The 21,505-nt window shown below is 50.6% G+C and overlaps 7 protein-coding genes across 7 annotated transcripts; 3 read left to right on the forward strand and 4 right to left on the reverse strand.

Annotated features, from left to right (window-relative positions):
- Window positions 1–136: 136 nt before the first annotated feature.
- On the forward strand, window positions 137–1,885 carry EPUS_03856 (uncharacterized protein; the record flags this gene model as incomplete). The annotated part of the gene is made up of 1 exon (XM_007802162.1): window positions 137–1,885. One exon carries the CDS (start codon window positions 137–139, stop codon window positions 1,883–1,885), a length of 1,749 nt encoding a protein of 582 aa, XP_007800353.1.
- A 2,349-nt stretch (window positions 1,886–4,234) lies between these two features.
- Window positions 4,235–5,763, reverse strand: EPUS_03857 (uncharacterized protein; the record flags this gene model as incomplete). Its single annotated transcript, XM_007802163.1, has 2 exons — window positions 4,235–5,246; window positions 5,312–5,763. 2 exons carry the CDS (start codon window positions 5,761–5,763, stop codon window positions 4,235–4,237), a joined length of 1,464 nt encoding a protein of 487 aa, XP_007800354.1.
- Window positions 5,764–7,544: 1,781 nt separating this feature from the next.
- EPUS_03858 (uncharacterized protein) lies at window positions 7,545–11,816 on the reverse strand (the record flags this gene model as incomplete). Its single annotated transcript, XM_007802164.1, has 1 exon — window positions 7,545–11,816. One exon carries the CDS (start codon window positions 11,814–11,816, stop codon window positions 7,545–7,547), a length of 4,272 nt encoding a protein of 1,423 aa, XP_007800355.1.
- A 462-nt stretch (window positions 11,817–12,278) lies between these two features.
- Window positions 12,279–13,747, forward strand: EPUS_03859 (Histone acetyltransferase type B subunit 2; the record flags this gene model as incomplete). Its single annotated transcript, XM_007802165.1, has 4 exons — window positions 12,279–12,300; window positions 12,355–12,411; window positions 12,463–12,568; window positions 12,616–13,747. 4 exons carry the CDS (start codon window positions 12,279–12,281, stop codon window positions 13,745–13,747), a joined length of 1,317 nt encoding a protein of 438 aa, XP_007800356.1.
- An 896-nt stretch (window positions 13,748–14,643) lies between these two features.
- EPUS_03860 (uncharacterized protein) lies at window positions 14,644–16,488 on the reverse strand (the record flags this gene model as incomplete). Its single annotated transcript, XM_007802166.1, has 1 exon — window positions 14,644–16,488. One exon carries the CDS (start codon window positions 16,486–16,488, stop codon window positions 14,644–14,646), a length of 1,845 nt encoding a protein of 614 aa, XP_007800357.1.
- Window positions 16,489–17,070: 582 nt separating this feature from the next.
- Window positions 17,071–18,375, reverse strand: EPUS_03861 (uncharacterized protein; the record flags this gene model as incomplete). The annotated part of the gene is made up of 1 exon (XM_007802167.1): window positions 17,071–18,375. The coding sequence occupies one exon, from the start codon at window positions 18,373–18,375 to the stop codon at window positions 17,071–17,073; it is 1,305 nt and encodes a 434-aa protein (XP_007800358.1).
- A 711-nt stretch (window positions 18,376–19,086) lies between these two features.
- On the forward strand, window positions 19,087–21,048 carry EPUS_03862 (uncharacterized protein; the record flags this gene model as incomplete). Its single annotated transcript, XM_007802168.1, has 2 exons — window positions 19,087–19,287; window positions 19,336–21,048. 2 exons carry the CDS (start codon window positions 19,087–19,089, stop codon window positions 21,046–21,048), a joined length of 1,914 nt encoding a protein of 637 aa, XP_007800359.1.
- Between the last annotated feature and the right edge of the window lie 457 nt (window positions 21,049–21,505).

The raw sequence follows: 21,505 nt of genomic DNA on the forward strand, positions 1-21,505 counted from the left end.
GCCTTCCGAAAGCTCGGTTATTAGACTCTTGTTCAAGTGTATATGGGACTATTGTGTATTAATCAGCTAAGGCGGGAATACTTCATATGAGTCGCGGAATGCAGGGTACAGAGCTCTCGTCAACCAGAAAGCGAAGATGGCACAAGCTTCACCAATAGCAATCTCACCTCCACTGCTTGCCCCTGCCGGCAGTGCGCAGTCAAGCCAAACAGCTATTACTCCCAAGTCTTCCGGCGACCCTTTATCCGCTATCCCTGCAACATCTGGCGTTACTTCTCCACTAACTTCTCTGACCTCGAAAGAATGGGTCGTTCCACCGCGGCCAAAGCCAGGTCGAAAGCCCGCTACAGATGCACCACCAACAAAGAGAAAAGCACAGAACCGAGCTGCTCAAAAGGCGTTTCGAGAACGCAGGGCGGCGCGGGTTGGTGAATTGGAAGAAGAACTCAAAAAGATTGAGATGGAGGACGAGGAGGAAAAAAATGCATTGAGAGCACGAATCGACAAACTGGACAAGGAAGTTGAGGAGTATCGGACCAGCTTAGATTTCTGGATGCAAAGATGCCGTGGACTCGAGGCTGACCTCGCCATAGAGAGTGCGGCGAAGGAGGAAGCGCTTCAACGTTCGAAGGAAGCAACACGAGCTACAGTAGCAAGGTCTCCGAATGATAAAACTCAGGGTGAACTGCCGCAAGATGGTGATGAAGTCACGGGTTGCGGCAATTGCTCTTCTATCAGCAATTGCCGCTGCATCCAGGAGGTCATCAACATGCAAAGCTTGGACCCAAATGCTCATCACGCAGATGTAACATCAAATAAGAGACCACATTCGCCACCTCACAACCACTCAAATTCCAAGCGCATCAAAGCGGAACCACTTGATGACCTCGAGACCGACTTCACAAATTCCTTCTCCATGCAGCAGAGCGGAAACACCAGAGAAAGTCGCACTTCACCATCTTCCCCTTCCGCTAGTGTTGACCCCTGTGGATTTTGTACAGATGGTACACCCTGTATATGTGCTCAGATGCAGGCAGAAGCCGAGGCCAATAACATCAACAGTCATAGCAATGACCAGCAGAGACACACCTTCGATCAGAATCACACTACTTCTCAAAGTCTGGAATTAGGGTCTGAACAACAAAGCAGCTCCTCGCTCTTCCCACGCATATCTCAACTCTCTCACATCACACCTCCACCATCAGATACAGATGTCTCCATCCCCAATCCATCAGGCTGGCAGCAGTACTCCTCTTCGTCATCCGATCCCTGCATCAATGGGCCTGGAACCTGCCTCCAATGCCGCTCCGACCCGAACAGCACACTCTTCTGCAAATCGCTTGCAAAATCCCGGGAGCAGAAAGGCAAAATTGTCTCCATCCCCTCACACCAGCAGCAAAATGGGTGCTGCAGTGCGAACGCCACCAACGGGAATGCATGCTGCCAAGCGACCGGGCCACGCCACCAAGCTGACGCTTCGAAGAGAAGCACCGCACCAACTCGAAGGACAAGATCTTGCAATCAAAACACCAACAGCGAAGAAGACGGAAAAGAAGAAGAAGAAAATGTATCCCAACTACCAACAATAACACTCAGCTGCGCAGATGCATACACCACCCTCTCACGCCATCCTGGCTACACGAAAGCGACGGGCGAGATGGCAAGATGGTTGCCGAGGTTACACGCCACACCAGCCATTCCGGCTGATCACATTGGCTCATCCTCTGAGTGGCAGGCCGGGTCTAACGGCAGCGCAGCAGGTGTGGACGTCAGTGTACCTGGAAATGGAGGTGGAGGAATAATGGTGGAAGGCAGACCAGCACTAGAAATCGACGCAGCAAACGTCATGGCTGTGCTCAGAGAATTCGATAGGCGATTCACTTAAACGGCTGAACCATCATTGTGGATCCGGGAAGGGCGGGTGCCGCGATGCAAGCACATTAATTTCAGGCTGATGGGGCGATGCGGACATGTTTTAACGGGAGACCAGCATGATGCAGGAGTAAGAGTGGGTTATATTACTCGTCTGAAGAAAGGCAAGTATACCTGACTCAAACAAAGTTTAACCGAAAAGAAGTTTGGTTACACACACATGCCAACGGCTCAAAGCAGATGAAGGTTAATGTGCTTACTACTACGTACATCGGACAAGGGTGGGCATGATCACGGACGCGATCGATCAATCGATCAACGGTGCAGATGCTGGTTACTGGTTGTATTCCCCCGGACTCAAGAGCGAGGTTGAGCTGCTTGCGATGTGCGCAGCGTGAAGCAATGCAAGATGCATGCAAATATGCATGCATGGTTATTGTGATCTCGCTTGCATAACTGTGTAAAGACTCCGAGTCGAGGCCGGATATGCATACATGCCGGCATAGGCTCCGAAGGAATATACGTATGTATTTACGTACGTACGTCACGGTATGCACATGATCCATCTGTTAATCTAGAACAGGTACGCAAGCGAGCCCAAACAAAAAAAACAGATGGAACAAATCTACACCAATGATCTGACGCTCTCGCGATTCCTAACCACTCTCACCCCTCCCGATGTCCAGACGGCAACGTAGCTTCGACTCGGTTATGTAATGATGCCCAAAGCCGCCCGAAGTCTTGTATCATTTCCACCTAATTCTATTTTTATTAATTTTTTCCTCTCTTTCTTTCTTTCTTTCTCTTCTTCTTCATCAGACCCACCCCCCCTTTACCCCCTGCCACAGCGCGGGGAGAAGCCTTCCGAGAGAAAAAATTTCTACCCCTTACCAAGAACGCTTGGGGCGTAGATGCCTCATATCACCTTCGATGACGTTCACCGACACGGACATCGACACCGACACGGATGACGCAGAGAGAGAGAGAGGGCCATGACAGGAAATCCAGGCTTGCCGGTTTTTCCACTTACAGTATTCCTTTCACTCGCTCGTGCTAGCTAGCTGTATTATATCCAGCTTGTTGTAATCTTAAAAAAAAACTCGGTTGCTGTATACAAGGATTCCGGGTTTTCCGGGCCTGATGTGCCTCTCTCTCTCTCTGTATCTCTCTGTATCTCTCGCTATATATATGTATATCGTTGTGTATGAGTACTCCGTATGTGTATATATAATCGTGAGCGTATCTGTACGCTGTACAGCCAATATAGCAGCTCCTTCTCGACCTTCCTTGCTGGCGACTTTTCAACTTTTAGCTCTCAGGTTTCAGGTTTCAGATGCTTGATACTTGCAGTCGGTAGGTAGGTATCACTGACCGAGACCCGCGAGACTTTGGAGTATTTACGTAGGTACTTCTACGCTCGATTCGACCCAGCTCGCTAAGCTAAGCTAAGCTAAAGGGAGTTCTTTCGTGTATAATAAGCCACTGTATATAGATATAGATCGTGTCTCTCTCCCCTCTCTGTGCGTGTCTCTGACTGACTGACTGTCTACCTATCTAAAAATTTTCACCAAGTAATTTCCTGCTCAGCAATAGCAACGGAAGACGAGTCGTAATATCATATAGTCCCTGCCTTGACTCTCTTTGACTTTCTGCTCCTGCTGCTGCTGCATGATATGCGAAAAGCGCATTTGCCACATCGACGGCTTCTCCCGTGGACGGCAGCGGAAAAGACGGGGGACGGGGAGGGGGGCGCGGGAAACGAGATAAGGATAAGTAAGATAAGATTGTAAGAAGGCGCAATTGACAATTAGGATGAGCTGCGCAAAATTCTTGCAAGGTCCATATGGATATGTACGTGTGGTGTAAAATTCTCGCTGCTGATTTCGCAGTTCAAGACGTCCCGTCCCGTCCCGGGTGTGGGTGAGGTGTTGGTAGGGCCGGCGGGGTGAGAAGGGGGAAGAGGGAGAAGAAGAAAATGGTGACGAAGAGCCGTCGATGAGAAGGTAGATGGATCACAAACACAAAACGCAGGATCCTGGAGAACGTCACGTTTCGCTTCTTGGCTGAGGTAGAGTTCATCTCTCGCTCAGCGAATCAACATCTCATAGAACTGGTGATTTCATATACGCGCTTGCATTCGTCTGTCGGTCGCGAAATGCGAATCTTCGTAGCTGTTATTCGGTACTGTGCTATGCTGTCTAGTCTGTCTGCGATTGTATGCTAGTATGAAGAAGAGGGAGATATCAAGGGCCAGTCTTCAGTGCCTTTACTTCTTAACTTTTTCTGAGAAGCGGCAACTCTTTTTTCCCAAAGCTTGCCCCGTGGAAACAGCAATCTACTTTGTGGAATCATTCTCTCAACTTCAAATCTCTGTGTTTCCCACTCTAGGAGGGCTGACCATCTCGGCACCAAACTCCAGAGCTCGGATCGCCCGTTCCAATTCTCTTTCTCGAACAATCACTGTCCCGGCTCGTGCTGTCGAAAGAAAGGATATTTCAACCGCATTGTCTTGTGCTTCGGCCTCACCAGCAGAACCTGGTCTTACTTCGATTTGTTTCATGAAGGATTCAGTGTTAACAGTTTTTGGGCTGAGATTCTTCCCGTCGTCGTCTATGCGAATCCGGCCATCCTTATAATGGTCGCTATGGGTGGTGACTTGAGCTAAACAACCAGCAACACCACATATGATGCCTGTTGCCTCCAGAGGGAGATCGCGCAGGTCAAGAGTGATAGGAATGAGGACGTTTTTTCCTGCTCCTGGACTTCCTTCATCATCCGACCTGTATGAGGTTGATGATCGTGAGAAAAGAAGGGTTGATGCAAGTGCTAGGTTTGGGTTGGACAGGAGTGATGATTCCAGAAGAAGTGAGATTGGTTCCTCGGACGTCAAGGTGAGCGAAAGGAAGCGTGTTGAAAATTTGGGGGCTTGATTGTCATTTTTATGATGAGTATTCGTTCCGGGACAGGTTGCAAGAAGGACTTGGAGCAGGTCATCACGGAGCTGAGCAATAAGAACCTTGTTCGTTTCCTTGCGCGCAGCACAGGAGAGGAGACGGATGCTCCTGTCAACGTCAGGCACTATACCGGCACGTTTCAGCTTAGAGAAGGTCTGCTTTCGCAACTCATCGATGTTCGATGCCGGAGGAGTACTTGGTGCGCTTGAGCTGCCAGGAAAATCGAACGGGTTGCCTGTGGAAGAGTGATGACTGTGTCGAGGCGTGATGGGCGATGAAGGCGACAAATGGGAGACATATGCAGCTGCAGAAGGTGAGAATGTGAAGCCTCTCTGTTCAAGGGTTTGTATGACGGTGTGGATGCTTTTGTGAGGGACAAGAATGTAGTCGGAGAAGTAAGTAGTTTGGAAGAAGATGGAGCTACATGAATAGAAGATACAAGTCAGCTCGTGATCTCAATATAGCATCTAAAGTGGGACTCTTACATCCCAGCCAATGCCAGAGGGGACGTTAATTCCAGGACTCTTTGTCCAGCATCTAGGCCCTGACCATCTACCTGGATAACTGCAAAATCTTCCGGGGAGATCTGGACATGATCGCTCTGATCACCACCTCCAAGGAGATCGGCGAAGCGTTCAACCAGTGGTCGGAAAAACCTTGTTGCTAGATCTCTAGAGCAAACGATGGAGCATTCGATAGGAGTAATGGAGACGTTTAGGAAATTATGTCGATATGGCCAAGGAATCTTGAAGGCATCCTCATCGTGGTCTTCGCCGAAGAGAAGTCGCTGGATCGGCTGTAGGAAGAAGGGATAATACTCGAGAGGAATGTGGATCAAGGCAAAGCGACCTTCCTGAAATGTGATGTGGTATGTTAGTCGAACTGTGCCAGGGTCATGGTCTATCAGAAGGGACCCGGTGGCCACAAAGGCTGCCATGGTGGAGCATGTGAAGAAGACCTTTCCCCAAGTAGCAGAGGGCAGACAGAAAGAAAAAGAGGTCCACAATGTACCAAAAATGAGATCTGTGCCGTGATCAAGTTGATTGAAGTATCCATCGTGGTGTCCACGTGACTTGATGGGATATGCTCGTCGTTTGATTAGGTTCTTCCAGCACGAACAAAACTCTGTATCTTGTTTATTAAGCTCACACATGCACTTTTCTGAATGTTTAGCAAGAAATGGCCTCCAAGACCGGGGAAATGTAGGGTCTAAATTAGCTTGTAGTAGAAGGAGGTCTGTAGAATGTCATATTCCTTGATTTCCTGCCTCCAGCGAGTGCATCGGCGATAGCCAGATCGCACAACACCAGGAACAATATGGCCACTTTGTACTCTGTGTCCTGCAAAGGATTGTGATGACCCCACAGAGGATGATAGACAGAGACAAGGAAGATACTGGAAGACTCTGCTCCGGGGGTGATGGATTGGGTGTGGTCTACGATGGCCTGACAGGACGAGTTGCATGATTGGAGAGCGCGGTGCCTCGTGCGTCAGTTCTCCACACTTCTTGGCAAGAAGATATCAGGTAGATCGTGAGTAGCCAGAAAGGAGGACGGGGTACACAGCAGAGTCAGCCGGAGAGTCAACGGGAGAGTGAAACCCTCGAGGCCGAAAGCAGAGGTCACCCGATCTGGCAAGTTGGAGGCCCCGGCTCGGCTAGGCCTAGCAGGCGGCGGCCTTTGCTTCTTAGTCCTCTGTCGAGATCCGGAGATGTGGTCAAAGGCCGAGCTGAATCAGGTGATCGAATGCCAGAACGTGGGGTGGTGCAGAGTAGCAAGCAGTGGGAAAGACCAGAGCTAGAACAAATGGATCCTTGCCGGCAAGCCATGTAGCTAGGAGCACGGAGTATGCGGTAGGGTGAAGCATGTGGGAGCAATGCAGCCTTAGTGGAAGAGGGGAAAGCATCCGTCCTTCTCGTGTTGACATTATTGCTGCCCAGCTGTAAATGCCAGCAGGAAGAGAGGGCGCGGGATGGACGGTGATTTGTACGTGGTTGAGAGGCAGTCTGGCCTGTGCAGAAGAGAGTTTGTTCCTCTTCAGGAACCTATTCAACATGATCCAATGGCGATCCAATAGCATTGGCGTCGTGCGGGAGCCCTTGCTTCATCAAGGTTTAGCTAAGGATAGGCCCCTGGGAGCATCACTCCCGTTGGCCAGAGGCAAGAGGAATGTCAATAGCGGCTAGTATGCACAAATACCCGGATTTGCCTTTGCGCAAGAACCGCAATGGATGGAAAATCCGTGTGGGTGGGAGAACAAGGTGAGAGGATTGACACGAGCCAGGGGCGGTGGAGTCGGTCACTAGCTACTAGCAGGACATTAAGGCTGGTTAAGACAGAAGCAGATGAGAGGTTGGGCATGACCGCAGTGCGCAGTGCGCAGTTCGCAGTTCAGTTCATCTATAGTCAGAGCACGGATTACTAAGAGAGCTATCGCACCTGTAGGCCGTAGGTTGTAGCTTGGGGTCGGGATGATCGAACGAGTAATCAGGAAGACGCAGCAGTGCCTCACCCGCAATAGTCGTAGTCGGCAACAAGCTGCTCCGAGCCACCATGTATTGCAGCACTCGATCTCTCACACATCTACAGATCCCGCCTGAACTGAACACCACAGATTAACATTAAGCGAGAGAACGCTTCTGACAGCGGCAACAGTACAGCCGATCTTGAACCGCGAGACTCTGTCGGCTGACCCCTTCGAGTACCCACCAACCAACGCTCAGCCTCGATCCGCTCCGCCACGTCCACCTCTGGATTCACCTCTGGATTCACCTCTACGTTCCCTGCCACCCCAGAAAGAGCCTCTACCTCTACCTCTACCTCTGGTAGTAGTATCGAGACTGGCTGGAGGGGCCACGCTGTGATGCTGTTGAGGTCTAAAGTGGGGGTTGTTCCGCACCACGCTGTCCTGTTCGCTCCCACGATCGATAGGCGGGTAGCCACTCCAAGTCGTGTTGCCGCCCCGTGCTCTAGAACTGTATCCGTTCACTCCTGCACCTCGACTGCCATTGATGGATGGTTGGGAATGGCTACGGATGGGGAGATCACCATCTGAGTGGTTTCGAATGGTACTGGAAGAACCCCGACCTCTCGGTATAGAACCATTAGCTCTGCCACTATTTCGCCATGATTGACCAGCAACAGCAGCTCTCCATCCACCGCGAAGAGCCGGTGGAGCCTGTGCTTCGTTGAGTTCGCCGCGTCCGTTGATTCCAGGTGCACCGTATCCCGGTATCGTCAGTGGCGAGGAATGCGTCGAAGTTTGCCTTGTCGCCCCAGCTTTGGACATGGCCAACAATTGCCACTCACTCAAATTCAAGACTGACCAGGTCGGTACGGTGGACCCTCGGAATGGGGAGCATCTATCGCCAAGTGTCGTGCCACTCATGAACGAGACATCGAAAACCACGTCTAGCCATGTCTCGCGAGTGGTCTGTGTCAGTCCAACCACAGTTCCTTTGGTTGCAATCGGAACCTTGCCGGAATCTGCCGCGTAGATGACACGGTCTCCCAGTCTAAATTTCTGGCCACCCAGGCGGTGCGCCGCGTCTGAAGGTTTAAGCAAGGCACTTCTCGGGAGTCCATTCATAGTGTTGAGCGTTTGCGGTGGTTCTGTTCGAACCGCTTCATCGGCAGCTAGTTCAATCTGCTTGACCACGTCTGAATCGAGCTGCTCTGCTTCCAGAGGCACTCTTTCGAAGCTCTTCGACTCGATCTCTTTTAGCCAACTCTGAATCTCCTTGATCTTAGCCTTGGCCTCCTGTGGATCACCAGGATAGAAGGCGGTTGCGTCAAGCCTGTCGCCCTGAGGATTCGAATGAATGGCAGCAATGAAATCGGGGAATTTGATCATGTACTGTTGAATCAAGTCTATCGCCGGGCGACTGAACTCCCAGCCAGTACTTCCACGTCGTGAGTAACCCAACACTTTGAGTTTTTTGGCTTCGAATTTCAAGTTCAGTCCTAGATTGACTTGATCCCCGTCCACTCTGACAGAAAAGGACGACGTGATCTTCGATAGAGCCAATGCATTGAGCTGTAGGGCTTTTGCCACTGCGTAAGAGGGTGTGTACGGTGACAAGCGCTCGGCAGCCTTCGCAATTTGCCTGCCAAATTCATCCTTCTTCGCTTTGGTAACGCTGAGCAAACAATTGATCTTCCCTGCCTGATGTCCAGTCACTGTTAGCGGTCTGCCGTAGGCATACTCACCAAGGAAGAAAGCATTCGTCCCGTCTGGAAACTCTTCCTCGACCGAGACCGCTGCTTTTTCCAAAAAGCGTTGGTCCTCGCTGATGACAGACTCTACCACTAATTGACTTGCGTGTATGGTTTCTACCCCAGGAAGGAGAGCAAAGTCTTTCACTGTTGATCCATCGTCCAGCTTGCGGAGACCTTTCAGCATTTCAACATGGACCAACGACTCGACTTCACCGGTCAGCATCCCGAGTCGTTTGCTATAGTAATTCTCAATCCGCTCAGCCTTCTTGTGAAATTCTGCTATCTCTGCCGGTGTATGGTTCGACGCATGAACCTGGCCGCGGGTGTTTTCTGGCATGTAGTAGTCGAAAAGCTCATCCGATACTTTGACCACTTTGGCTTCCTGTATGAACGGATATCCAACATGCACACGCCTGTTGAGTAAGAGCTTGGCCGTTTCAGCCTTTGTCCGCCGCTCAGTGTCCAAGACAGAAACGATCATACTCTCATTGCGGCTGTCCTGCTGGAAGACATTCACCGCATGAAAACCCAAACTTCCAGTATGAGGCAACTCCTTCAAGCTCGGGAAGCCAGCCAAGGCAGCTTCGCCCAGTTTGACACCTTCTACCAAACCCACGTATGGTTCGAGCCCGTCCATGGTCGGCAACTCAAAAACATTCTCAACGCAATGGCAATGAGTCAAGTCTGGGAAAACGCCAACCAGAGGAGATGGATAGGTAAAATCCAGATCTGGTGAATATGTGAACTTTAGACTGATCCCAAAACCGTTGCGCTGCTTTTCGTCCGCGGTAAGAAGGTGGTCTTTTGTCGCCATGGCACTCAGGAGTCTCTTCTCGTCTATGAAGGGAATCTTGACCACTGCTTCCCATTCCATCTTCTTGCCGTTCATATCAAGCTCAAAATCACGAGGATAGAAATCGATGATTGGTGAGTCAGGGGATGTCATCAGCTCATGGTAAGCGGTTGGCACAATCTTCTTGCTACGGTCGGGGAGGACACCCATCAGTTGCTGATATGGTCGGAAAGGTTGGCCAAGCTGAAAGTTCATGTCGGCCCCGAGCCCCTTCTTCACATCCGATATCATGGGCGAATAGTGATATCTGTAGAACCAGGGCCATGATGCCACACCGCGATAGTAGTAGAACAAAACCCACTGTAGGCCCTGCACGTAGTTTTCTGTCAGCTCCCGCAAACCTTCTTCGTTCTCGAGGCCCCACTCGAATTTTTCTCGGTAGTATTTGTCCTTCCATTGCACGAATTTCTGGTCGTACTTCTTCTGCATGGCTTCTTGCGCCTGCTCTGCAGTGGACTCCTCAACTCTTGCACGGTCATATTGTTTCAAGACTCTCATCAACGCAAGGTGGCCTTCCTCATCATCTGAGTCTTCATCATCCTTGCGGTCCTGCGGAAACTCAACACGAACGAACCGATCGCCGCTAGCATTTTCAGCCGTCTTCCACCTTAAATTAAGATCCAGAGTCAGCTGCTGGACAAACTTGCGATCGCGTGCTGGCAAAGTCGGGCTAAGGTCCAGAGGCTTGCGGGTATCATGATCGTCGTTTGCAGGAGCCATGACATACGTCTTCACCTGCTTCAATATTTCTTTCTGTGCTGGCGTTATTGACTTCACTGGTTTGCCAGCTTTCGGTTCAATGTCGCTGTTGCTTTCAAGCTTCTTCGACCTGATCCATTTTTCGTCCTGATATTCTGCTTCAAAAAAGCGATGCTCGACATCTGATAACTCATCCAACAGTACTCCCAGCCTTTCCAGATTGATTACCCCATGTTCATTGATATAGCCGCCTAGTCTGGGGAGCACTTCTTTGTACTTTTTAAACATCAGCGCCAGAGCGCCTTCGTTGATATGCAGATTTGGTAAATTCGGCAAGAAATCATTTCCAACAAAAAAAGCCATGAGGATGAAATCGTCGATGATTCGTTCCATATCGTAAGGAAACTCCAAAACACCATCCTCTTTGAGCTCCTGAAATTCCAATTCAAGATATTCGCGAACAACGCACAGATGCATCAAGTAGAAATTTTGATGCTCCAGCTCCTTGGACTTTTTGCTCGCCTGGCGGCCAAATGTGACTTCCTCGCGCAATAAGCAAAAGTGAGGATCATGACTAAGCAGACCCAACATGATGAGATCTGCATCTAAGCCATACAGACAGTGTCGAACGTTTGGGTCGTAGTCAGGTTGCGCCTTGGCCTGACGAATGTATTCGGTGATTTTGTGCTCACCCTCACCCGGAACCTCATGACCTGACAATACAACCTCAACGCCCTGCCAATCGACATCTTCGGAAACTTTTTTGGCAATGAAATACCGTAGCTGCTGGGTCAGTTTCGCCATGAATTCTGTTCCTGGTGTTATGCAATTACTATCAAATGCGTCCTCTTTTGGCATCTCAACACCTTGCTTGATAGCCTTCTCTCGTGCTTGCTCAGCATCTAGAGCTGTACGGAAGCGGCGAGCTCTTTGCTGATTCATCTTGGCTCTGGGTGCTACCCCATCAATGGCCATGAAGAAAAGCTTTTGAGGTTTGATCTTGCCGAAGAGGTGCTCAATGTAATTGAAGATGGCGATGAACATTTTGTCTTCAGTCATGCGAAAAGTGGGCGAATCTGAATCCTTGTGGGTACAATTATGGATGATTTGATTCATATCAAGATAAAGGCAATCAAATTCGGGAATGCGATTATCTGCTATGAGCTGAGAAATTGCCGGATATCTCTCGCTCATCCAGCGGAAGAATTTAGGGACACCCATGGTGGCGGTAGGTGTAGGTCAGCTTTGATGGCTTGACTTTGCGGAGTGAGGGCAGTTGTTTGAGCCCAGACGAGCCCTTGCGTTCAGAAGGAGATGGAAGGGTGGAAGGAGAGAGCTTTCTGCTCCAAAAAGGGGGATGGCTTGCTTGCACGGTGCTGTGCTTTGAGTTTGTGGTGACGGTTACCGTTCAAGTTGGTTGAATAATGAGGATTTCTTGGCATACATTATACGAAGCTAACTTAAAAGTAGGCTAGCCACATCTGCGTCGCGCAGCTAATTGATTTACACGGACCAAACGCGTTCTCTCTACAGACTGGCTTTGACACATCCCACAACCCCATGAACTGTCCCTTGTGACGGAAGATACCCTACCTGAAATGATCGTATTCATCTGGCCCATAAGAGCATCATAAGAACACAGCGCATCCTTCTGAAGCCTTCTTCCGTTGTGATCCTGGCACAATGGCGGACAGAGATGATGATAGTATGTTTAGCGTACCGCGCTTGAAAGAGATACAGCTGACAAGAGCACCTACAGTGAGTGACTTACAAGACAAAGAAGCGGAAGAGACGGAGCAGAAGATCATCAACGAAGGTCAGAGGACGCTGGTTGAATAGAACAGAACAAATGCTGATATTATCTTAGAATACAAGACATGGAAGAAGAACGCACCATTTCTTTACGACCTGATACTGAGTACTGCTCTGGATTGGCCAACGCTCACTACACAATGGCTGCCAGATAAACAATCGTACGCCTGCCCACTGCAGTCAAGGCTGAAGCTTCTGACATCAGCAGGCTACCTGACAAGAACTACTCAACACACCGTCTGTTAATTGGCACACACACCTCAAATGGCGCCCCAAATCTCCTCCAAATTGCCAATGTCCAACTTCCGAACAGAGTTACGCCTGACGTCAAAGACTACGATGAAGAAACGGGGGAGATTGGAGGTTATGGAGGGGGACCATCGCGCAGAGAAACCATCGAGGTCAAATTCAACATCATCCAAAAGATTGACCACCCAGGAGAGGTCAACAAGGCTCGGTACCAACCACAGAACCCAAACATCATCGCGACAATGTGTACAGATGGCCGAGTGATGATCTGGGACAAGTCAAAACACACCTCCATCCCGACCGGCCAAATCATGCCTCAGATCGAACTCCACGGCCACGAAAGAGAAGGCTACGGTCTAAGCTGGTCTCCCCATCGGAACGGCCACCTAGCCACCGCCGCCGAAGACAAAACCGTCCGCCTCTGGGACATAACCCAGTTCTCGCCAACCAACCGCCTCCTCAAACCCGCCCGAACCTACACCCACCACAGCTCTGTCGTTAACGACGTCCAATACCACCCCTTGCATCCCTCCCTTATCGGGAGTGTCTCCGACGACATCACCTTACAGATCCTCGACACCCGACAAGAAGACCACACCCGCTCCGCCGTCTCCACCCCCGCAGACCAACACAGCGACGCTATCAACGCAATCGCCTTCAGCCCTGCGGCCGAAAGCGTCGTTGCGACCGGCTCCGCCGACCACACCATTGGCATCTGGGACCTGCGAAACCTGAAGTACAAACTCCATTCTCTGGCTGGGCACAACGAATCCGTGACTACACTCGAATGGCACCCTTTCGAAACATCCATCCTCGGCTCGAGCTCATATGACCGACGAGTCATCTTCTGGGACCTGAGTCGTGTGGGAGAGGAACAAGCACCAGAAGATAGCGAGGACGGGCCTCCAGAGTTATTGTTCATGCATGGTGGGCATACGAACCGCATCAGTGATTTCAGTTGGAACAAGAATGATCCGTGGGTGATGTGTAGTGCGGCGGAGGATAATCTGATCCAGGTGTGGAGGGTAGCGAATGCGATCGTGGCGAGTGAGGATGACGAGGATGTGGCTATTGATGAGCTGGAGACTTAACACCGGAGGGGAAGCACGCGGCGTGGGGAGGCGCCGGATCGAATGGAGATCGCACAGTGCGACTCACTCCAGACGATCTGCCCGCTCGAGCTCGGGGAATATGCCTTGCCTTCGGCTTCTGGTAGCACAGACCCAAGCCCATGACTGATTATCTCGCTCCCAACAGACGCGGTAAAAGAAAATAAATTAAAATCTTCAAATTTTCCTTCTCTCTGCTTTTCGCTTCAGATCTATATCCGAATTCAAGCCCAATATCCCCGACCTCTACCGCGCATTGCTTTCTCGGAGTAGGAAACCGACTGACCTTTATCCAGACGCAGGCCCAGACGCAGAATTCCGCACCATTTTGCATCAATGAGACAGTCCCGACCCGTGAATCCTGCTGAATCTGAAGACGGCGACGTGGAGAGACTGGTTCCTCAGCTTGCTGAGACTACTGATATATAGGAGTTCATGATTCGTATATTCACGTTTCTCGGGCGGGGGCGACGACACTAAGAAAAACCTCCGGCGATCATCGAGGAGAAGGGTCTGCGAGTTTGGAATTTCGGCCTGTGTTTGTTGAACAGGGTTCGGTTTGTCGGATCCTAGACGCAATTCAAAGCCAGGTGCTTCTAAGTGAGCCAGGAGCAGTAAGTAACGTCCTTGACTGGCCGGAACGGAAGGCTGAATGTCTGTCAGCTGTGAATCCAGCAACTTGGTGTAGAGAAGGGGCAGGTTTGGAAGACCCATGGCGCTAGATGCGGGCGGATGTGGCAACCCATTTCGCCAGGAGAGAAAGATTTGTGACTGGCACGACCGGAATGTTTTAATCTGCAGTGCACCTCGACTATACGTAAGGGCTTTCCCCTTTCACAGTCATGGCGTGTCTGAGTCAGAGTAATTCCACCATTGGATCATCGAATCACGAATTGTTCCTCTTTGAATTTCGTCTTATTTGCAGAAGCTACGACCTCTCCATCCATCAAGGCATGGACATAAGCGTCTCCAACGAAGGTGTAGGATCCGTCAGTGCCAGGACGCAGTATGACAGGCGCATGAAAGCCATAGAGCACGCAGATCTTGTCTCCGGGCAGGGTGCAAGAGGGAGCGAGCCCAATGTATCCACCCGTGGAGGAAACAAGCGATCTCTCCTGTGTCCATAACCGAACGTGGGCAAGATAGTCGTCCAGGCAGTCAGGCCACATCTTCCCATGCTGCTTGATCAGTCTCAAGTTCTGCCTTCTCTTGCCTCGGATTGGATCTCGGTCGACGATCAAGGCGTAGAACACTGCCTTGAGCAAACTTTCGCGCTTGCGTGTAAGGACTGCCTTTCCCGATTTCTCCAACTCGGCGACGATTTTGTGAATATCCCAAGAGCACCAAGGTTCATAGCCCGACTCTTTGTCGTATGAGTATTCGAAATCCTCGGCGTCTCTCTGCAACCTATTGTTATTGACAGTATCAATATTCCAACCGGAAACAGTAAGAAACTGCAAATCTTCGGAGAACGATGCTAAGGCAGACAAATCGCCAGATGCACGAAAATTGTAGTCGGTATCTTTTGCAGAATAACCTCCAATGTATGACATTTCGAATGGTAGTCCCCAATCCGGTACCCAGGAAGGGAGCCCGGGAACGCTGGCATGCATTGACAAGCAACATGAAGAAAGCGTATGGAGATTACCCGAATGCTGGACGTAGGATCTTACTGCACTTGCGTAAACCTTTGGGACTGGCTGTAGATAGTCAGGATAAAAGGATGCCTGGAAGTCCACGGATAACAAAGACAGAACAGAGAATACTTTATCCCGTGGATCTTGACAGTCTCGATACCGGGTGACCTGCATAAGCATGACAAAGTCCAGGGCATCAGTTTCGTCTAAGATCCTATGACTGCGCTCGTATGCGAATCCGTAGGCGTCCTCGACCGCATTATGGAAGATATCCAGCTTCTTCTTAGCGTACAGCTCCTCGATCTTGGTGTTCCGCAACATCATTTGTATTGTCATATCAAGGAGCGGCCAGGGCAATGACATTCCTCCGCACAAAACGGTGGCCCTTTGCGCGCTGAGGAGCTCCTGTACCGTCCATGCTCGGCTCCACCAGGGCCGACATAGCAATTGAGCCACACTCGCCCAATTCCTGGCATGTTTCTGGGTGATCAGGTGGTCAATTGCACCCCAGCACTCCTCGTCCTTGCCCTCATCCCATTCTTCCCAGAATCTAGAGACAACATTGGCCTGCTCATCTGTACATGAGAAACCAACCGATTCAAAGCAAGGACGCAAGGTCGTATTGATGAAAGTCAGAGCTTTATTGCTCTCTGAGTTAGCATCGCCCAACCAGACAATCACTTGCTTGGCATTATTGTAGACGTTTGACATCCGACGGACTTGTTGACTTCGCTCCTGATTATCTGCCTGGTTGATACAGACTGCATCAACCCAAAGACGTCGGTGCTGGCCACGGCCGTCCTGGCGAAGATGTCGCAAGGCCGAACCCAAATTCGAAGTGACCAGGAAATGTTTGCCATTGATGTAAAGATCTTTGGTGCGCCGGGGGTCACCCCAGAAGTAGGAGACTGCCTCGTAGGGGCCCACAGGATCTCGCCAATCCTCCTGGGAAAGTGTGCATGATAGTGGACTGTAGCGATCGCCGGGCAAGAGAGTGACAATGCGGAAACCACTTGTAAGCGCTGGATCCAATGGAGAATATGCAAATGCAGCTTCAGAAGCAGCTTTTTGACGTGTGATTGGCATCAAAGGTTTGATTTTGGTTCGGGCAGTCTTCTTGAATGCATGCCAGCCAACATAAGTGCTTAGATCAGATCTTCCGCTACACTTCCAAGCAAATACTACACCTGTTCATCTTGCTTCCCGAGTCTCGATTACCGAACGTCTTTTCAAGCGCACTACTAACAGATTGTCAAGTATGGACTGGCAGTTCTATGGAAACTAATCACTGACCTTGTAACGACGAACGTAAACCAATTTGAAATACGTACATTAGTTGGTACGTTGGCCCAGGGAGCCTCACGTCTCGGCTCATGTTATTTAGTGCCGACGAGATTTGTTTTATTGTCAGAGACACAGCCTGTGAGTAAGTGTGTGGGATTTTAGAAGTATTTACACTATAATTATTTATATACCATCTTAGTACACGTATTACGAGGTGCCGATTGCCGTCAAAGCCTTGACTGGGGTCTCATAGCTCTGGATACGTAGGCCATCTGCTTCAGTGTAAGATTAACTGGACTGCTTGATAAGCCATAGCCTTGCTTCATACGTCTAGATTCAGAAGGCAAATCATCTCCTCTTGGCTAGTATTAGAAGCCCTGAATTTTATGGCTTGTAATCCGCTGCCACGGGACCTTCTAATCCGAAACAGTTGGCGTAGTACGTCACCGTAGCTGACCAGTCCGAGAAAATACCCTTGATCCCGACCTGCCTCGCAAGCACATCGAGGACTTCATATAGCTGACCGTCACGGCGAATCACAGAAGCTATAGTTGAGTAATAGTAGTCCCTGGTGGCGGCCACGCGAGCCAGCGGTGGAGAGCGTTCGATCGTCCATGTGATGATGTCGAGGCCTGCAGCCCTGGCTCCAATGGCGTAAGCTGAAGGAACAATAGTGTTGTTGTTTGGCCCACCAACTGTGAGAAGGTACTGCATGGGTGGCGCGACGATGTTTACGCCCTGCGCTGCAAGGCTGGGCAAGCGTGCGACTGCGGCGGTAAAGTTGGCAGGGGTCTCGCCGGCTTCGTCAAGATAGACAGAGTGCTTGCCGAATTGAGGGTACTTGTTTATCCATAGAAAGACGTCCGGAGGGTTGAAGGATTGAGCCCAGACACGATTGGGGTCAATTCCCCGGCGAATGAAGGCCTCGATCATGTCGCTTGCATATTGTTCCTGTGTATACCCATTGAACGGCATCGGGACGGTGGAAGGTGGAGTCTTGAGTTCCGGGGTAAAGCTACGGTGGCCTGGGAGCGAATCGACAAGGGTAATGAAGCTGTCTAGCGACATGAGGCTACCGCACTGGTTGTAGAGTTCGGTTCGCCAGTTGGGGGTGCCGAATTGGTAGTCCTGTGGGTTCCTGGCGCTTGCGTTGAAGCTGTCCATTTTACCGCACAGGGTCATGTATTCTGCCATCGTGATGTCACTGGTGCAGCAAAGAGCATTGGCAGGACGAGTGCCATTGGCGGGCGTAAAAGGGACAGAGCATTTCGCAGCGAGTTCCGGCTTGAGGAGGATGTTGGTCGTCGTGTGAAGGTCGCAGAGAGAATGTCGGCACACAAGGCCGCGGTCTCTAGTAAAGGCGACGTCGCATTCAAGGACACCGGCGCCCATACGTGCGCCAGCCGTGGTGGATTCGACGGTCGCTTCAGGGATTTGCAGCGTCCCACCACCGCGGTGGCCGATGCTGAAGTCAGTGATAGAGAATGGCCCATTCTCACATGACTCGAGCCTGTCCTTGAGGGGTGATGGCGTCATGTCATTGACCAGGTAGTAGGGACGTGGTCCGAGCGAGATGTAGTAATCACTCTTGGGTGTCGAAGGCTTCTGACCGGGAGTACGGCCACGTTGCGGAAGAGCTGTAACATAGTTCGCAAGCAAGGCCGTCATGGCCAATTTGTAGAAGAACATCATGGCGGCAGGTTTGCAGATTCCAAGATAGGCCCAGGCGTCTTTCTTTTTCCAACTCGTACAGCCTTAAGAATTCAGTATCAGAGAAGAAAGAGCAGGTCCTACCTTGTTAAATGCGCAAAACGGCAGCTTTCAATCACACTAAAGTAGTGGAGCAGAAACAAATCTTACCTACATCATGATAGTATCTCGCATGCGATCTCACTTTCGCTTGGTTGCACGTGTTGCGATGGACAGCGTTGACTGCACGCGGGAAGAGGCTACTAGTTAGCAGTGACTAAGAGCTCCTGGGGTGAAGCTGCAGGTACAGGCAAGCCTAGATCTCTAGTCCAAGGTTTATCGACACGTGCAATGCTCCTTGAGCGAATGAAACGCCTTGTTCCTCTGTTGGATAGGAACATCATGTCGCCATTGGGTTTAGTCAGTAGCAGTCTCGCACCCGGAGGACAGGACAAGGAGCTTATCAGTAGGTCTTGTACACAGCGCGAGCAGATTATGTAGCTCCACATGGAGTTTGTCATTTGCGCTCCATGCAAGAAGCATTTTAGCTGACAGAACATCATGCTTGCTACATGTACATATCCTTAGAGCAGTACGGAGTATAGTTGCCCAACTTAGGCGAGCTGGGAGGAGATTTTCTGCTTTGCGGATTGCCAAGACCTCCACTGCTGTTCCAATCCAATTGACTCGTTTTCTCCACCATTGTGCGCAATGGATTCCACCTTTTCCTATTCACAACCACAACCTCTCTTGATAACCCTCTCCATTGTAGCTGCTTCGTTCTTTTTCGCTGTTTGGTTTCCTCACTTCCGTAGCAGCCATCGCGAAGATCCTGCTGGATACTGCGTGAGGCCACCAGAAGCTGTCCAGTCACCATACCAGGCCAAATCATCTGATGGCTGCACATCTGCTGTTTGTTTTCCATGTTCTTACCATCTCAACTTGCTCACTCACCAGTAGTATGATGATAAGCGCATACATCCTCGATGTCCCGCAGACGGGCGCTCACTTGGTCCTTCGATAGCACCAAGCAATGCCCAGGACATCGATGCTGCCATCGAAAGAGCCAACACTGCACAGCCCCACTGGTCGACCACAACCTTCTGCCAACGTCGCCGACTCTTGAAGACTCTTCTGCAATACGTCCTTGACCATCAAGAAGAGATAGTCACAGCCTGCTGTCTAGACAGTGGGAAAACCAAGGTTGATGCTTGCTTTGGAGAGATCCTCGTCACAGTCGAGAAGTTACAATGGACGATCAAGCATGGTGAGAGGGCTCTCAAGCCTTCGCGGCGAGCGGTTACAAACCTATTGATGCGCTACAAGAGGAACACTGTCGTATATGAACCCCTGGGAGTGGTCGCAGCTTGTGTTAGCTGGAACTACCCGTTCCACAATTTCATTTCACCAGTGATCGCCGCACTCTTCTCAGGCAATGCAATCGTGGTGAAACCAAGTGAGCAGACAGCATGGAGCAGTGTATACTTCCTCGAAATTATCCGAGGTGCTCTCTCCGCATGTGGGCATTCTCCCGATCTCGTTCAAAGTGTCATCTGCTGGCCTGTCACTGCTGATCATCTCACTTCTCACCGCGGTCTTTCGCATATCACCTTCATTGGCAGTCGATCAATAGCCCACAAGGTCTGCACCTCTGCCGCCAAAGCACTTACTCCAGTCACGGTCGAGTTGGGTGGTAAGGACCCGGCCATTATCCTGGACGACTCAACGACGATACGAAAGCTGGGCCAAGTGGCTAGTATTATCATGCGAGGTACCTTCCAGTCTGCTGGACAGAATTGCATCGGAATCGAGAGGGTCATCGCCTTACCATGCATCTATGATAAATTGATTGACATTGTCCTACCAAAGATCAAGGCCATGAAGATTGGATATCCTCTGGTCCACGGAGATCAACCGGCTAAGGGAACGACGAAGTGTAAACCCAATACTACGTCAGATATAGGTGCGATGATATCCTCTGCCTCCTTCTCCAGACTCGAAAGCCTCATCAGTCAAGCTGTCGCTTCTGGCGCAATCCTTCATTGCGGCGGCTCAAGGCACCAGCATCCTTCGTATCCAGACGGCTCCTACTTCACACCCACTCTCCTCTCTGCTGTCGACCCCGCGATGCCGATAGCCCAAGAAGAACTCTTTGCCCCCATTTTCCTCCTCATGCGCGCTGAATCAGTAGACCATGCCATCCAGATCGCAAACTCGACTCCCTACGCCCTGGGCGCCTCCGTCTTTGGCCACAACAGGACCGATACAGATCGATGCGTCCGAGAAATCAAGGCAGGCATGGTAGCCGTCAACGATTTCGGGGCTTTCTACGCTACTTCCCTACCCTTCGGAGGCACCAAGGGATCCGGCTATGGTAGGTTTGGGGGTGAAGAGGGATTGCGGAGTTTGTGTAATGTCAAGGCGGTTTGTGAGGATGCGGTGTGGGCTAGATGGCTAGGAGTGTCAACACAGATACCAGATTTACTGCAGTATCCGATAAGAGATGGTGTAGCGGTGTGGAAGATGTGTGAAGGGATTGTTTATCTTGGCTATGGTATTGGTCTCAAGGCGAGGTTAAGGGGTCTGGTGCAGCTTGTCAGGGCCCAAATACTGTCGTGGCCGGCGAAGACTGAGCGCGTCGCGAGAAAGGTCGACCCAAAGGTTATACGCTAGGCAAGGACTTGATTGTCAATATCGTTCATTCATCAAGTATAGCATCTTTGAGGTCAAGTACCGAGTCGATCAGCATCTTTGTGGGGGCACGATCTCAAAGTCTGCGTCGCTCAACGAAAGACGCTCCGCGCTATGAAACCATTGACAAGGTAGAGCAGTATACAGCATGGTGGCTTGTAGGGCCAAGCGTAGTGAGGAGGATGCTGATGAGCAATAATTACTAAGAGACTTGCTACTTCTGCTTCGTACGCCTCAAGCAGGCATGGAAATGAAAGGGTATCAATAGCCAAGCAGAGATCAGTCGTCAAAAGAAAACACCCTTCCGCATCAATCTCAAGTTCTCAACCGCACAAGCACTTCCTGATCCACTTTCTCACCCAACCGTGCATTGCCTCTGATCAGGTCCGTCTCAACCTATCTCTGCATTGCGTACATCTTGCGGCACGGTCACGCTTCT

This window comes from Endocarpon pusillum, assembly GCF_000464535.1.
Source record: "Endocarpon pusillum Z07020 unplaced genomic scaffold scaffold1533, whole genome shotgun sequence".
In the NCBI taxonomy this organism is placed as follows: domain Eukaryota; kingdom Fungi; phylum Ascomycota; class Eurotiomycetes; order Verrucariales; family Verrucariaceae; genus Endocarpon; species Endocarpon pusillum.